We start from the raw sequence: 16,178 nt of genomic DNA, 5'->3' as shown, positions 1-16,178 counted from the left end.
CGTTTTTGTGTTTTAGTTAAGCAATAATTAACATTAGCCTTTTTAGCATGGTAAAATAATGTGTACTTTTAATAAGTCTGTGGGCATATTAACTTATTTTTAACAAAAATTGACTTCTGCTCTTTGTAGCAGTAGTCATAAAATTATTAGTGTAGCTACTATAGGATCTAATAGCCATACCTATATTCTAATATCAATATAAGAAACGGTTTGACTAATGCTAAATAAGTAATACAGTATACAAACCTTTAAGTTCTAGATATCTGTTCATTTAAAAGTTATAACATTATTTATATATATGCATAAATTATTTTATTATTAAAAATATTTAATACCTCGATAATGTTGGCTGCATTGCATTTGACAGCTGCATCTGGTTATCTACAGTGGTGTTTCGTTTTATTTTATTTAGTCGTTTTATGCCGACGTAGGCACTATTTGTCTTATTTATTGTACTTTAATTTGATTTACATTAAGTTATACAGAAAAAAGTGGTTAGTTATTCCAGGACAAAATGTTAACAGTTTCGGTTTTTGGTGTAACTGATTGATTAGGTTATGCGAACGGTTATTTTATCAATTATAAAATTATATGTTACTGGTAATTAATAATGGCATCTACCAAGACGTCGAAACTTATTGATATTGAATCATCGGTTTCTGCTGAATCTAGATTGCAGTTTCAAGATTTTCCAGCTGACGACACTAATGGTGTTGCAAAACTTGATATAGATTCATCATATTCTCAATTTCCTAGTACTTCCGCATCAATCGATGACGGATTATCAAAACCACTTGATGATTCTGATAAAAATCAGTATCTTAGTTTACTATCCATCGAATACTATCAAAGATTATTCGATGTGAACACCGATCAAGTGGTGGAAAGAATCATATGGGCGATGATCCCTAAACCTGGTGTTAATTATCTACAGCATCATATTGGTTCAAAACCGGATTTATATGGACCGTTTTGGATTTGTGTTACGTTAGTATTCACCATTGCAATTAGTGGTAATCTCGCCAATTTTTTACAGACTGAAGCAACTCATAGTCACTATCACTGGAAATATGATTTTCATGCTGTAACATTTTCTGCCAGTGCTATATTTGCCTATGCTTGGATTTTACCTGTTGTTCTCTGGGCAATAATTAAATGGCAAGGCTCTCAGGAGGTATCTATTTATATTGTATTTTTAAATTTTATTTGTAAAATAAATCATAGTTTTATGTTAACATTTTATTAATAATTAAAAATAATTTTTTTCCTAAGGTTTTCATAAAACTTTTCTAATTAAATATTGTTCATGAATTATATGACCAAAAAAGTAAAATTTTATTAAACTTTTTTTAGGAAAAGAATACAATTTTTATTAAAGTAATGAATTACTTCTGTTATTTAGGTGTTTTGAATTTTTTTTAATGTGAAAGAATATTTTTCTGTTCTATATGATTTTCAGCAGTTTCATTTGTTATTTCACTAACTGAAATTTGATTAATGAGGCTTGTCATATATTCCTTACTTTCTTTAATCAGTGTTCTATTATTTTGCATGAGCTTTCTTAAGAGAATGTAAGGTTGGGCGAGATATAGGTTGCAAAAAGTGGGAAAGAAAATTGTTTTTATGTAGCATGCTCTGTTGTATTAGTTTTCTTTTTTTATTGAAAGATTTGAATTTAACAGAACTTTGAATTAATCTTCAGTGTTTCTAAATAGTTGTTTATTGGATACAAAATATTCATTTCAGTATGGTACAAAGAGTAAATTCAATTTTCTACTGTAAGAGGTGCAGGTTGATCCAGGGGCTATTAAAGTAATCAGGCTTTATATAAACCCAAAAAAGAAACTAAATTACAAAATACAGAATAGTAGTAACTATGGTAACTAAAGTACACAGACCTTTGATGTGGAAAACTTCACAACTTATTTTTGTTGCCATAGAGACGAAATTAATTAAATTTTTGCTTCTTTAATGAATATCTTTAATTGACAACTTTACCTCCAATGGGGTTTACGGCTTGATAAAACGTTCCATGAAGGGTAACATGAATGTACCCTGCAAATTTGAAAAGGATCGGTCAGTTGGTTCTTGCGTGATGCAAGAACAAACTGATGTAGAACAGACAGACAAACTTTTGGCTTTATATAAAAGAAAATATAGTTTATTGAGTAGGTTGTTTGAAATCAGTTATTATTAAAAACTGCATCTTTAATCAGTTTTGCTAAATTAACAAGATTTAACTTGCACTTTAATGATTTCTGTATAATCTGCTACTTATCTTTTTTAATGAACATTTTATTTTGTTTCCTTGGGTATTATTTAATGGTAATATAACATTAAAATTGTGTATTTAATCTTTTAGTGTTATATCTAGAAATATATGAATTTGAATGTAATTATTATTTTTTTTTAAATTATCATTTATAAAAAAAGGTTGTTTATAATCTTTTGATGAAATGTGGCTAGCAGTTATAAAAAGTGAACAAATACTGCAACCATATATTAACTAAGACCCATAATAGATTATAAAAAATGTTGTTGAATGAATTATGCAAAAATTGAAGTAAACTTTCTTCTATACAAATTGATTGCTGAAAAGAACAACAGCATGTATCTACAATAAGAGAAGAATGAAGGTAAGATTGGTGACATCCTCAGAAAGCTGTGCACAATGAAGGTTAATACTTATCAAGGGTTGATTTTATTTAACTTGCTAAAATGTTTTACCAAACCTACTTTGAACAAAGACTGCCTTTCATTTATTTTTATACTAGTGTAAAACTAGGGACTCTGATACTTTATCAAATGATAGTTGATGTTTCTTATCTTTGTCATTTATTTATCAAAACTACATTTCCTTTGATAATACATCAATTAATATTCTATTTTCATATTAGCCTTTAATATTAATGAAAGCGTTACAATTTGAAGGATAAAATAATCTTATCATTTGACTGCAGTTTTCTAATTAAGACATGAATTCAACTGTACAACTAGTAATATTATTTTACTAATAGACATATAATATTTTAGTAATAGACATTTACTTGTGGTTTTGCGACTTAGGATTGCATACTAATTTACAATTTATTATGGTGTTAAAATGTTACAGACTTCATATGTCCTAACAGCTGTTAAATTACATTGTATTTCAAGGAAAATAAATTTTGTTAATGTTCGCGCAAACAGTCTGACATTACAAACATTAATGAGAGCATTATGTTTTATGGTTGTAAATTATTAATTTAAAATGTAGAAATTGGTTGGTGGATCTAGAATTTTTCATGCAACAATTGTTTGTTTGCTTTATTAATTACAAAACTAAAGAATATGTGTCCATATCCTGATATTTTCTCAATTAGATACAAATAAAAATAATTTTGACTATTATATCTGTATGCAAAAAATTTGGATTTTTATGTTATCAAATGACCATGGTGTAAAATTGACGACCCAGAATACATGTTTGAGGTCAGTGAATTTTATTTACAAGGAGAAATAATACTTGAAGAGTAATTTTCTTTCGGTGGACATTCAGAGAAAAAATATGGTTTCTCATGGTGGTACCTTATTGGTCTCAATTTGATTCGGTTGATTAAAAAAAAAATTGGGCTCAGTTTGACAATAGTTTCAGCCTGCTGGCAACACAAATCCAGTTGATGCAGGTTTCCATAGATTAGACACAATAAGGCTGTCTGTACATGAACCTATTAAAAAGAATTGTATTGGTAACTTTTGTTTCTAATCAGGTAATTGTGAGTCATTTTCAGTGGAATGCTGCACACTGAGCAACCTGTTAGAAATCCATTAGTAATCTGTTGCAAACTGGTTCCAAATGACTAGGCTTCTGCCACCTAGCTTTTTCAGTTTTCTCCTGTCGTGGCAGGAGCAGTCAGTTGCTAGACTGTTTCAACATGTGATGAAAAGCAGTAAATTTAGTCTTGACTGTTGAAGCTCTTTTGCTGCTATGAACAGTCAGCAGTGGATTATTTTTTTGGGGGTATAAATGAACCCATAATTGTCTGCCTTGTTTTATTCTCTTAAAATAATACCTCATCATCTTTGTTACTGAACTATATATCTGACGTCATGATTGCATAATGAAAAAAGTGGAGTTTTTTTACATTACGTGCATTCGACTGATGCAATTTCTGTCGTCGTTGGGTGCTGCACGTGAGGAACTGTGTCACTGACTGGATAGTAATTAGCTGTTGATTTTAATAACTACTATCTGGTTCCATTATTTTTTGGAGTAGCTCCACGTGTGGATTGTCTAAATAAACATATAATTTTTCAATCAGGACATCTTTTCCCTCTTGCAATTTATAAAGTTATTGTGGATCCACCTTGTGGACAGCCCCTCCTAGCAGAATTTATGTGTGATTGTTATATTAAAATCTAAATAGTGATTTGTTTTGATGCAATATTAATCAGTTCTGGCTCTCCAAATAATGATACATTACATAAAAACTTTCAATTGTCACTAGAATAATTAATAAAGGAAAGAATAATTAATAAATAAATAAAGGAAAGTAATGTGGTCTTTTTTACTTAAAAACTTGAATTTTGTGCGAAGTATATTATAAAACTTTACGTTTAATATAGTTTAGTACAAGCATTATTTAGTAAAACAATTATTGGTGAAACATTTTTATTATTTACTGAACGTGGTTATACTTTTATAAGTTGTACAAAAGCAGTGTCTGCTATCATTTTGGTAAAAAAACAACTAAAATCGTTCAGTCTTTAAAAATAGATATGACACCTACAACACTGTTGTTGTTAATGGAATATGAAATTCCTCCTGTAATCATTTAAAATTTTATATGTATTTTAAAAATATGCTACAGTGAATTAATTTGGTAGTACTTTGTTTCAGAGTCATGTTGGGCTAATAGAGTTGTTATGTGTTTATGGATATTCACTATCAATTTATGTGCCACTATCAGTATTATGGGTGATACAAATCGGATGGCTTCAGTGGTTGCTCGTGCTACTAGGTGCGGCTATGTCCGGTTCTGTGTTAGTCACTGCAGTTTGGCCAGCATTTAAAGATCGTAGTGCTTTATTATTAGCCGCTATATTAGGGTTCCATTTGTTACTTGCAACTGGCTTTATGCTTTATTTTTTCCACGCACCATCTATCGCATATTATAATAGTAATACTGATAATATTGTTCATCCTGGTACTGATGTGCCATTGCATAATGTTGTAAATAATAATAATAATAATAATAATACATCTACTTAAATGTAATAATTACTATCATAATAAATATTAAATTGTTCAAAATTTTGTGTTTTATTTTTTAAGTATCCTGCTGTTTTTTTAATAGAAATCCAATTTTGGTCTTTCGAAAAATCCACTGACTGTACATATTTTTTTAAGTATCCTGCTGTTTTTTTTAATAGAAATCCAATTTTGGTCTTTTGAAAAATCCACTGACTGTACATTTTTGAGGAATGTTACTTTTTTCTTTAGTATAATTTGTAATGCTCATCCATGTGAATTGTCTAAAATTTCAGCTAACAGATGTAAAAGACAGAGGCGAGTTGTACATTTTTTTCTTACTGTTATCAGCTGTTGAAATGGTAAACCTGAATTGCTTCTTGTATAAAAGTCAGTTCAGACAGTGTGTTATCAACCTTTACTATTGTTTGTTATATCAAATATACAAACAGTATTTGTATGAAAATAAAAAATTTTTTAAGTAAGTTTTAAAATGAATATCTAAGAAAATCATATTTATATTACTTATTGTTTCTTAACAAAACTTGTTTTAATTCTTAGCTAAAAGTCCTGGTTTTTCTTATGTTTATGGTGCATGTAAAGCGCCGGAAGTACAAGAGACTTTGGTCAAGAATTTTTATTCTGACAATGGTTAATTGCTTGGTTCTGGTAGTAAATGGAGAGAAGTTATAATTTATACAGCTAAATGCCTGCAGTATGTACAACAGTGTGTTTGGCTGAATCATAAGGCAGCGAGAAACTGCTTTCCTTAGTTAGCCTGATGTAGGATCCAAAGCATTCCGTATTGTTTTGGATGTGATTTGTGTATCACATAAAATAAGAATCTCTGGAATAAATTGTTCAATTTGAATTATATGTTATAACTATTCTTTTAAATACTTAAAATTTGACTGGCATAATGTATTCTTTGATGTTGTATGTAATATTATATTACATAAAGCATAAATGTTTTTTTCTGGGCAAAAAACACTACATCATTATCATTGCCTGAACATGACATATTTGTTGTAAACAAACATCACATTTTATGTCTCAATTAGAATCATAAAATTTCCAACCATTATACAGCAACTACCATGAAGAGCTGATACACACTAAATGTTTGTATATAAGCAGATGGTCTTAAGAAATAACACCCAGTCTAAAGTTTCTTTATCGTTGCCCAGAATTCATCAAATGCTTCTGGGCAATTTATATTTAAGATGCAAGGCTGTGTAACATTTGCAATCTACAAGGATGTGATGCATAGTCAACTGGCTGTTGCATTGTGGAGCGTTTTCTCGTGACATCAAAAACTCATGAGTAACTTTTGTTGTTCCAACCGCAATCTGCAGAGGACCACTTCCTCTTGGCAAACTTTTCTGTGATAAGGAGTCCCATGGGATAAAAACATTTATCCCATAAATAAATAATAAAAATAAAGTAATTAAAAGTAAAAAAATAAAGTTACTTTCTAAATAACTTTAAAGCATCTGTAAATATTTTAATTAATCATTCTTTATGTTATTTTAATTCTTGTATATCCCAATAATATACATAGGATTTTTTTATACACACACATATATATATATATAGGATTTTTTTAAGTTGAAATACTGTATTCTAATAGCAATGTTGGTTATAAAACTGGTAACAATTTTTTTTAATACGGATTATTAAATTGTTTATGTGTTTAAGATTTATTAACTTTAATTACATTTTTTTAGTTATATTTTAAACAGTTAGTTTAATTTGATAACAAAAATTTACTTGAAAAATAAAAGGAAAATAATTAATAGAATTAATTACAGAAAAGTACGTACTGTCACTACTCTCTTATGACTTTAAATCATCACTTAAAATTTTTTAAAATACTTAATAAAGTGTCTTGTCTTTAAGTATAATATTTTTTCTTTTGCTAAAATATGCAAGACAAACTCAATGCTTGAGTTCCAATGTTCAGCAAGTGATTTAAACTTATTACAGTTTTTGTGTGTGTGCGCTATATAATGAAGTCAAATTACAAAGAACATGACATGTTTACTGTTTATATAATACTTTCAATAAATATAGTCAGGAAACTTTGTAATTTACTGTTCAATAATAATTTTTGTCTTTATTAAGCATTCAGGTAGAGTTAAATGAAACAGATTTGGTACCAATTAGGGTTGGTTGCTCAGTTAACCCATAAATTTTTAGTTGCTAATAATCCTCAGTTGGAATGTAACTTGACCTGTAGAAAAATCTAAATAATGCTGAAAATGTAAGTAAAATAAACCTGCATTAGAAAAATAAAACAGACTATAGAAAATGAAATAAATATTAAAAATTAAATTATACGACTATATTTATTTTTAATGTTAGCTTTTTGAAGTATGTGACATTAAAAATGCCTTACTATCAAACTTAAATTTGGCATATGCTTACAAAATTCTAATTTTAAAGAAAATGTAATGAATTATTATAATTTTTTACTTGATTTCTGAAGCCAGTTTTATATCATTTTTAATATGGGTAGGCTTATAATAAATTCTGTTTATAAGAAAACCTAATTTCATGGAACATTTCAATGAAGCTTAAGTTTTCCAACTAGCTGTGTTAAAAAGTTAAATAAAAAAATATTTTGAATATCATAAAACTGCAGGATACAAATCATAAAGTTATAATGATACAACAATAAGTTAAATCTTGAATCGCCTACGATCATGTGGTTTTTAATTTAAAATTCTGCTCATGTTACCTAAAAGAAACTTGCATTGGTACCAACTTATATCACAAAATAAAATCAAAATCAGTCTATAATAAGACGTGTATATATATAAATTTAGAATCTTTTTTTTATAATTTGTTATAAGACTTAAAATTTAATGTCTATTTATAAGTGTAACATTAATGGTTTTGGTGAAAATGCACAAATATTCAAATATTAATATCTTGTACCTTAACTTTTTAAATTATGGAATTTTGAATGGTTGAAGCAATATTGTAACAGGAATATGCTAATAGAAATGTTTGTAAACATTTTATATGACTCCAATAATTGCATAACTTTTTAAAATATTGACGTAAATATAATAAATTAGTTTCAGAATTTTGAGTTTGTTGAGAAAATCATTTTTATTAGTTTTGTAAACACTAAATGTTTATTGTTTTGTTAAGTAATAAGACCTAATAATGGAACAGTACTTAGTATTTAATAATCTAAGTTTGTTTGTTTTACCTATATCCTTGTTATATTCAATAATATTATTTTTTTTATTGGTGGAATCAGATTTGTTATTAGTTCATGAAAAATAAGAACAAAATAACAAAAATTTGTAATTTTTTAAGAACTATTAAAAATAACTTATTTAATTTTTAAGAAAAAAGTTGACAAAACAATATAAAATTAATTTTTGAAAATATACAGAAACAACAGTAAGGGGTTGCACATGGACATCAACAAATGAAAGAAAATTTTTACTTAGATCAGTTAAAAAGATCATTCAGAAAAATAGCTTAAAAAGTACTTAACAAAATGTACATAAAGAAACCAAGGGAATATTAGAAAGCTTTAGGTAATTGAGGAAAACATATAAAATGGTTCCAGCAAAAAAAGAAAAACAAATAATAATAAAACTGAACAAGTAACAAAATTAAGACAAAAGCCTAACAGATTTAAGGAATTTTAAAACTTCATTATATAAATCATTGCCTATTATGAATCCTAATTAAATTTCTTTTGCATCGCTAAAAATAATAACACAAAGAATATGTGATTAACTATGCAATTGTTATTGAAAGACGATATTACAGCATCACCAGACACTTGTAAAACTATAACCTGTATAAAATATCTGTGTATTTTACCAGTGACTCTACACAAAGACTAAGGACTGATTTGGGTTGTCTTGCACTGATAATTTTACTAGCTTGTGATGCTTATCGTTATAGAACATCAATCACAGATTCTGGCATTAACCAAAATTTCACTATATAAGCATAATGAGAATGGATAACGCTCCAAAAAAGTTGGCTTAACATATATCTTCTTAATGGCTAAACCTGTTCTTTCTGCCAGAAAATGCTACAAGATCAAGACTGCAGCAGAAACTGAACATACATAGCGATGAAGTCAGAGATGTACTTCATACAAACAAATATTGGATGTATAATGAATATGTCGGCTTGTTCTAGAAGAGAACTTGCTGAACTGCAGGACAGCAAAATCCATCTGGGATGCGATTAAGAGCAATGAGTACAGCACGTAATTTGGTAATAATTATATCACATCAGAGAGGTGGACTGAACATATAAAAATCTAAGATTTTTATGTGTTCATTACTGACTTGTTACTAGGTTTAGATAAATTAACTGCAGTTTTTCCTTATCTTATAATTTATTATCTACCACCCTGGTTCCAAATTTGTAAAATGGTTAAATTAACATTCTGCAAAAAGTAAGAATTTTTATTATTTTAACAAAGCAGTAAATATTAATAGTAATATATATATATCATCACACTTGATCTCATCACATTCCATAAATAAATAATTCTTTAATTGTACTTTTACATTAAGAGTATAATAATAACTACAAACAACTGTACGTGTTGATCCCCACGGCACACTCTACACCTCAAGAGGTGTTGTGGTCTGTCGGGATCTTTTAAATTGTTCGGAACAAGAGATTGTAGAGGAACTGGCAGCACAAGGAGTAATAGAGTGTCGCCGATTGAACATGAGAAGGAATTCGCCATTCCCTCAGAGTCCTTCCCTCAGCATCTCATGTTCTCACATTTAACCTGCCTACTTTGCCGGAAAAAGTAAGAGCGGGAATACATCGGTTGGATGTGCGGGCATTTGTCCCACAGCCAATGAGATGCTTCAAATGCCAACGTTTTGGCCACACCGCTCTCAGATGTGAGAGACCACAAATATGCGTGTGCGGCGATGAGTTGCATGAGGGAGAGCCATGCAAAGAACCTCCTACATGCATCAATTGTAAAGGAACGCATTCTTGTAGATCCAGGAACTGAACTGTCTACAAAGACGAGGTAGTTGTGCAGGAAGTAAAAACCCTGCAAAAGGTCAGCTACTTCGAAGCAAAGAAGATTGTTAACGCCCGCAAGCCTAGAGCAACAACTTATGCTCAGGCTGCGGCTGCCGTTCCTGTTCCTACTCCAGTTGCTATCGATGAAAGTCAACTCATCGGTAAACTTGCTCCGACTTTGGCTAACATGATTGAAAGAATTATTGATAATAAAATGAAACCTTTCAATAGTAAAGATCCTATAAAGCCAAAGATAGTAGTACAGCCACCCGAAGATAAATCAGTTAAAATGAAAGTTTTTCCTGTTGAGTAGAAGATTCTACTTTGAGCCAAAGTAGAATCCCAAGTCCGTCTGAGTGAGATACTTATTGATAAGCAGAAAGTAACAGCTACAGAATCTGTTATGGAGGCTCCCAAGCCTCCTGCAACTGAGGTGGCTTCTAAACCCCAGAGGCCACAAAAAATCACACATGGGGGCGAGTGTCCCCCATTCCACAGGCGGTGACCGGTGCTACCCCCGTGTCGGGGGCGGCCAGGTTGCCGCCTCTCAATCGGCGCCGATCCATGCCCGTCGTCATCGGCGGCTTCTCTTGTCTCCGATTCGGAGACTGGAAGCTATACGGGCGACGACGTTCTCCGCGAACACGATGCTGTTCGCAATATGGAGAAAAAAAGTATGGCCGAAAGGAAAACCTAGGCTATAATATAATTTAAAATCAGCGAGTCCATAGTACAATGGAACATCAATGGATGTTTTTCAAACATCCATGAGCTCCAACGCTTGGTACATAATGTAGACCCGATTTGTATATGTCTGCTAGAAACGCATTTCAGCCGAAATGAAAATTTTAAATTAAAAGGATATGATACATTTCGGCGAGATCAACCGCCAAATATTAGAGTTAGAGGTGGAGTAGCCACACTAACATCGACCAGAGCTACCGCCGAAGCTGTTGATCTAAATACAAACCTGCAAGCGGTCGCCATTAGAATGAAGCGTCCGCTTCAGGTCACTGTTTGCAGCATATACTTGCCGAATTTTGATTGGAATAAGAATGACATAGCAAGATTAATTTCTGAGCTTCCCCCACCTGTTTTACTGGTGGGTGACTTTAATGCTCATAATTTTCTCTGGGGATCGGATCGAGTAGATCCCCGCGGAAGAGAATTGGAAAGGTTCCTGATGAATTCTGAACTTATGCTTTTAAACGATGGGTCAGGAACCTTTTTCAATGCCAGAGATGGATCGACGTCCTGTATAGATCTTGCACTGATAAGCGGATCGATAGCACCGAGGTACAGCTTCCATGTTTTAGACGATTTGCATGGAAGCGATCATTTCCCGGTGCAAATTGCAATTGATGTTACAAGAAAAATATATCCCATCTCTAAAAGATGGTTGTTTGAAAAGGCAGATTGGACAAGCTTCACAGCTAGAACAATACTTCCTGAAACAACAGGAGTTATCGGGGACGATGTCGACGCTATAACAAATGCGATACTTGAGTATTCATTGCGAGATTCATTCCCAAAACATCTGGGAAACTTACAAAACGACCCATTCCATGGTGGAACGATGAAATAAGTGAAGCTATTAAAAGAAAGAAAAGAGCGTATAACGCCTTCAAGAAGCGTCCTAGCATAGAAAATCTTGTTGCCTTTAAAAAATACAGGGCGTATGCAAAACGTCTCATGATTGACTCGAAGAAACGATCCTGGCGATACGTGTCATCCATCGACAGAACCACTACTGCATCAGATGTTTGGAGGAAAGTGAAGGCGATTTGTGAGCGTAAAAATTTTGAGCCTATAAGTAGCCTTCAAGATGAAGATGGAATTAAGGACACTCCAAACGAAATCGGAGAGCTATTGTCCAATCACTTCGAGAAGGCCATCAAAACGGCCAACTACGAGGAAGGTTTTCGTACAAAAAAGAACTCGAAGATCTACTAAATTTTAGAACTGAGTATAATTACTCATATAATGTACCATTTAAAATGGAAGAATTCGTGAAAGCGTTGGAAAAAGCAGGCAACACAGCTGCTGGTCCGGATGAAATCCATTATAATATGATCAGGCAGCTGAATACCACTGCAAAACGCAGATTATTAGAATTGTATAATCAGATATGGCGGGATGGAACGTACCCGCAGCAGTGGAAAAAAGCTCATGTTCCAGTACCAAAGAAAAATAAAAATTTAACAGATCCCAATAGCTATCGTCCCATCTCCTTGACGTGCGCTATGGGAAAAATATTCGAAAAAATGATTAATAATCGACTCGTTTGGGTTCTGGAAAAAGAAAACCTGATATCACCATATCAAGCAGGTTTTCGGCAATACCATTATACCACTGATCAAATGATCAACTTTGAGAACGTTATATATAACAGCTTTATTACAAGGAAACATTGTGTCGGAGTCTTCTTTGATCTTCAGAAGGCTTTCGATATGACCTGGCGTCATGGTATAATGCTCCAGATACATGAATGGGGCATTCGTGGCAAACTACCAATCTTATTGAGCAACTATATGAATGACCGTACTTTCCAAGTACGTGTCAAAGGAAAATGGCATACCACAAGGTTCGCCGTTGAGCGGTACCTTGTTTATGATCGCCATTAATAAATTGATATTAGCCATTCCAATAGAAATCAGCAAAAGCGTCTATGTTAATGATTTGGCAATTGTGTATGCCAGCAACAAGACTGCTATGGTGAAATACAAATTGCAACGAGCGATCAATGCTCTAAATGAAGTTGCGAGGAATAATGGATTCCAATTTTCACCAGAAAAAACGTGCTGTGTACACTTCTGTAGTAAGAGAATTCCTCATCAAAGTCCTACGTTGACAATCGGCAATGATCCAATACAATATAAAGACAACGAGAGATTTTTAGGACTAGTATTGGATAAATCCCTTACATGGGGATTACACATACAGAACTTCAGTGTTAGATGCAAAAAAAGCCCTAAACATTATCAAATGTTTATCGAATATTAATTGGGGCTCAGATAAAGAGATATTGTTGAGACTATAAGGTATTGGTTCAATCGAAACTAGACTACGAATGTATTGTATATTCATCCTCTAGGAAGTCGCATTTAAGAAAGTTAGACGTAATTCATAATAGCGGAATTAGATATGCGACAGGCGCTTTCCGCACAAGTCTAATGCCAGAAGCCGTAATAATGCCACTACATTATAGAAGAGAGATCCTTTTGTTAAGATATGCAGCAAACGTATGGGCTTTTCCTGCCCATATAAATAATAAACTTTTCATGATTCATCCAATGGCTGCAGTATATGAACGTCGTGCTACCTATTCCAGACCAGCCGGAATTAGGTACCACGAATTAAGAAGTAAATACGAAATTGCTATTCCAGATACAATAGCAATTTCCACAAGAGAAATACCGCCATGGCTTTTGCCAGCGGTAAATACAAGGTTGGATCTCTCTCAGGGAGAAATAAAAAAGAAACCAGCAGTGATCATCATCCAACAGGAATTTTTGGCAACCGTCAGTAGTTATGAAGAACATATTAGAATTTATACTGACGGTTCTAAAACCGAACATGGTGTTGGATGCTCCATATATGTAAATGGAGAAGCCCATTGTTGGAAACTGCCAGATATGGCCAGTGTTTATACGGCAGAACTTACTGCCATTCAGCAAGCTCTTCGCTTCACAGAACATTATTGCGAAGAGCGAGTGCTAATTTATTCCGATTCCCTAAGTGCACTTGTTGCAATTCGGAACAAAAACATTAAGGATGTCCTAATTTCAAACATCCTGTCTATTTTATACGTTTTAAATCAACGAGGACAGCGATTTGTATGGACTCCAGGGCATGCTGGTATTACAGGTAATGAGAGTGCAGACGAAGCTGCCAGAAAGGCAACAGTCTGCGATGATTTGGATGCATTTCCTGTAAGAGTGGCAGATGTTAAAAACTGTCTAACGTAGTTAAAAACAAGTGGAATACTGAATGGAGGAGTTTAAATACAAAATTAAACTCTGTTAAAACATCTCCATATAAATGGAAAAGCGACTTTAAGTTGACTCGCCGAGAACAAGTAGCTGTGACCAGACTTAGAATCGGTCACACACGATTAACAAATGCATATTTGTTAACCGGCGAAGAGAGACCAATGTGCGGTGTTTGTAATAAAACACTGACAGTCAAGCATCTAATAGAAGAGTGTACCATATATGAGGACCTCAGAAAGAGGTTCCGTCACTGGCATTTTTACACGCCAGTGGACTCCTTAAAAGTCTATAAAAATGAAAATAAGGCTGTGATAAAAGAATCTCTAAGCGATAGTTTTATATATAAGAGAGTCTCGAAGCGTGGCACGTATAGTAACGGGAGTTAGCCCTCTTGCCTAGGCCATCCTGGCTCGTCTGAATTCAAGAGCAGTGAGTCGGGGTGTGTCCAATGATGGCATGGGGGACCCTCAAGGGTAAACTGAGGGCGCGAGACTATGGGTAAGTGCAATGGATGCCTGTAGCCTGTTTATAAGGAGTCAACTGCCACGGCACCCTGGCGCGACTGATATACTGCTCAACGGCGGTTCTGGTCGCCACGAGGGTGCTTAAACAAACTATAAACGAGACACGTAGAAAAACGGAAATGGTATTGATATCTTGTATTTTTAATTTCATGGTCTTTTGAGAACCTTATCTCAAATTTTAATATAGGCGCCCTTTAGACCCCGTAAGTGTTGTGTTTGTCCTTGTCTTTTGTGTCTTAATGTTTCGTGTAGTTTGTGCTTTTAAATAAAATGTAAGGACCCTTTACACCCTTACATATGACGATCCTGATGGTGATACTAATTTCTTTCTAAGAACTTGACGAGGGCTGGACCGAAGGTGCAACCATATCGGAGAGGTATCTGTTGAGAGCCAGACTAAGGAATTATTCCTGCAAGAGGGCAGCAGCTCTTTCAGTAGTTGTTAGGGGCGTGAGTCAGAATGACTTAAACGGCCATATCAACATCACTCAGTCCTCTGAGTACTGCGCAGCTGAAAGCAATGGAAAACGACAGCTGCTTTTTTTCCAAGAAAATGTGGCTCTCTGCATTTTCATATAGCAATGATGGAGTTGCCTTCCTTGGTAAAATATTCCGGAGGTAAACTAGTCCCCCGTTCGGATCTCCGGGTGGGGACTACTGAGGAAGGGGCCACCAGAAAATTAAAAAATAACATTCTACGAGTCAGAGTGTGGAATGTTAGAAGTTTAAAAAAGGTTGGTAGGCTAGAAAATTTAAAAAAGGAAATTGATAGGATAAATGTGGATGTAGTAGGAATTAGTGAGGTTCGGTGGGAAGAGGAAGGCGACTTTTGGTCAAGTGATTTTAGAATAATTAACTAAGCTTCAAATAATGGGCAGGCAGGAGTAGGTTTCATAATGAACAAGAAGATAGGGAAGAGAGTAGAGTATTTCAAAACGCATAGCGATAGAATCATTGCAATAAGGATAAAATCAAAACCTAAACCGACAACGATTGTTAACGTCTATATGCCTACAAGCGCCCATGATGATGATGAGGTAGAGTGTGTATACAAAGAGATTGATGAAGCAATTAAACACGTAAAAGGAGATGAAAATGTAATAATAGTTGGAGATTGGAATGCAAACATTGGAAAAGGCAAGGAAGGAAATATAGTGGGTGAATACGGGCTGAAAAGGAATGAAAGAGGGGACCGAATTATAGAGTTTTGCACGAAGTATAATTTAGTAATTGCCAACACCCAATTTAAAAATCATAATAGAAGAATATACACCTGGAAATAGCCAGGCGATACTGCAAGGTATCAGATAGATTATATCATGGTTAAGCAAAGATTTAGAAATCAACTCATTGACTGCAAAACTTACCCTGGAGCAGACATTGATAGCGACCATAATTTGG

The 16,178-nt window shown here is 33.2% G+C and overlaps 1 protein-coding gene across 1 annotated transcript; it reads left to right on the top strand.

Moving 5' to 3' along the window:
- The first annotated feature begins 390 nt into the window (after positions 1–390).
- LOC142332187 (protein YIPF1) lies at positions 391–5,293 on the top strand. Its single transcript, XM_075378472.1, has 2 exons — positions 391–1,174; positions 4,880–5,293. The coding sequence occupies exons 1-2, from the start codon at positions 611–613 to the stop codon at positions 5,249–5,251; spliced, it is 936 nt and encodes a 311-aa protein (XP_075234587.1). The 5' UTR covers positions 391–610; the 3' UTR covers positions 5,252–5,293.
- Positions 5,294–16,178: the final 10,885 nt, after the last annotated feature.

Source organism: Lycorma delicatula, chromosome 11 (assembly GCF_047948215.1).
Source record: "Lycorma delicatula isolate Av1 chromosome 11, ASM4794821v1, whole genome shotgun sequence".
Taxonomy (NCBI): Eukaryota; Metazoa; Arthropoda; class Insecta; order Hemiptera; family Fulgoridae; genus Lycorma; species Lycorma delicatula.
Note: the sequence above shows the minus strand (reverse complement) of the source record. Positions and strands in the feature narration are given on the sequence as shown.

Excerpts from the sequence above, each read along its gene's own strand:
- LOC142332187 (XM_075378472.1), top strand. The coding sequence starts at position 611 with ATGGCATCTACCAAGACGTCGAAACTTATTGATATTGAATCATCGGTT. Across the intron at positions 1,175-4,879 it reads AATGGCAAGGCTCTCAGGAG|AGTCATGTTGGGCTAATAGA; the intron begins GTATCTATTTAT and ends ACTTTGTTTCAG.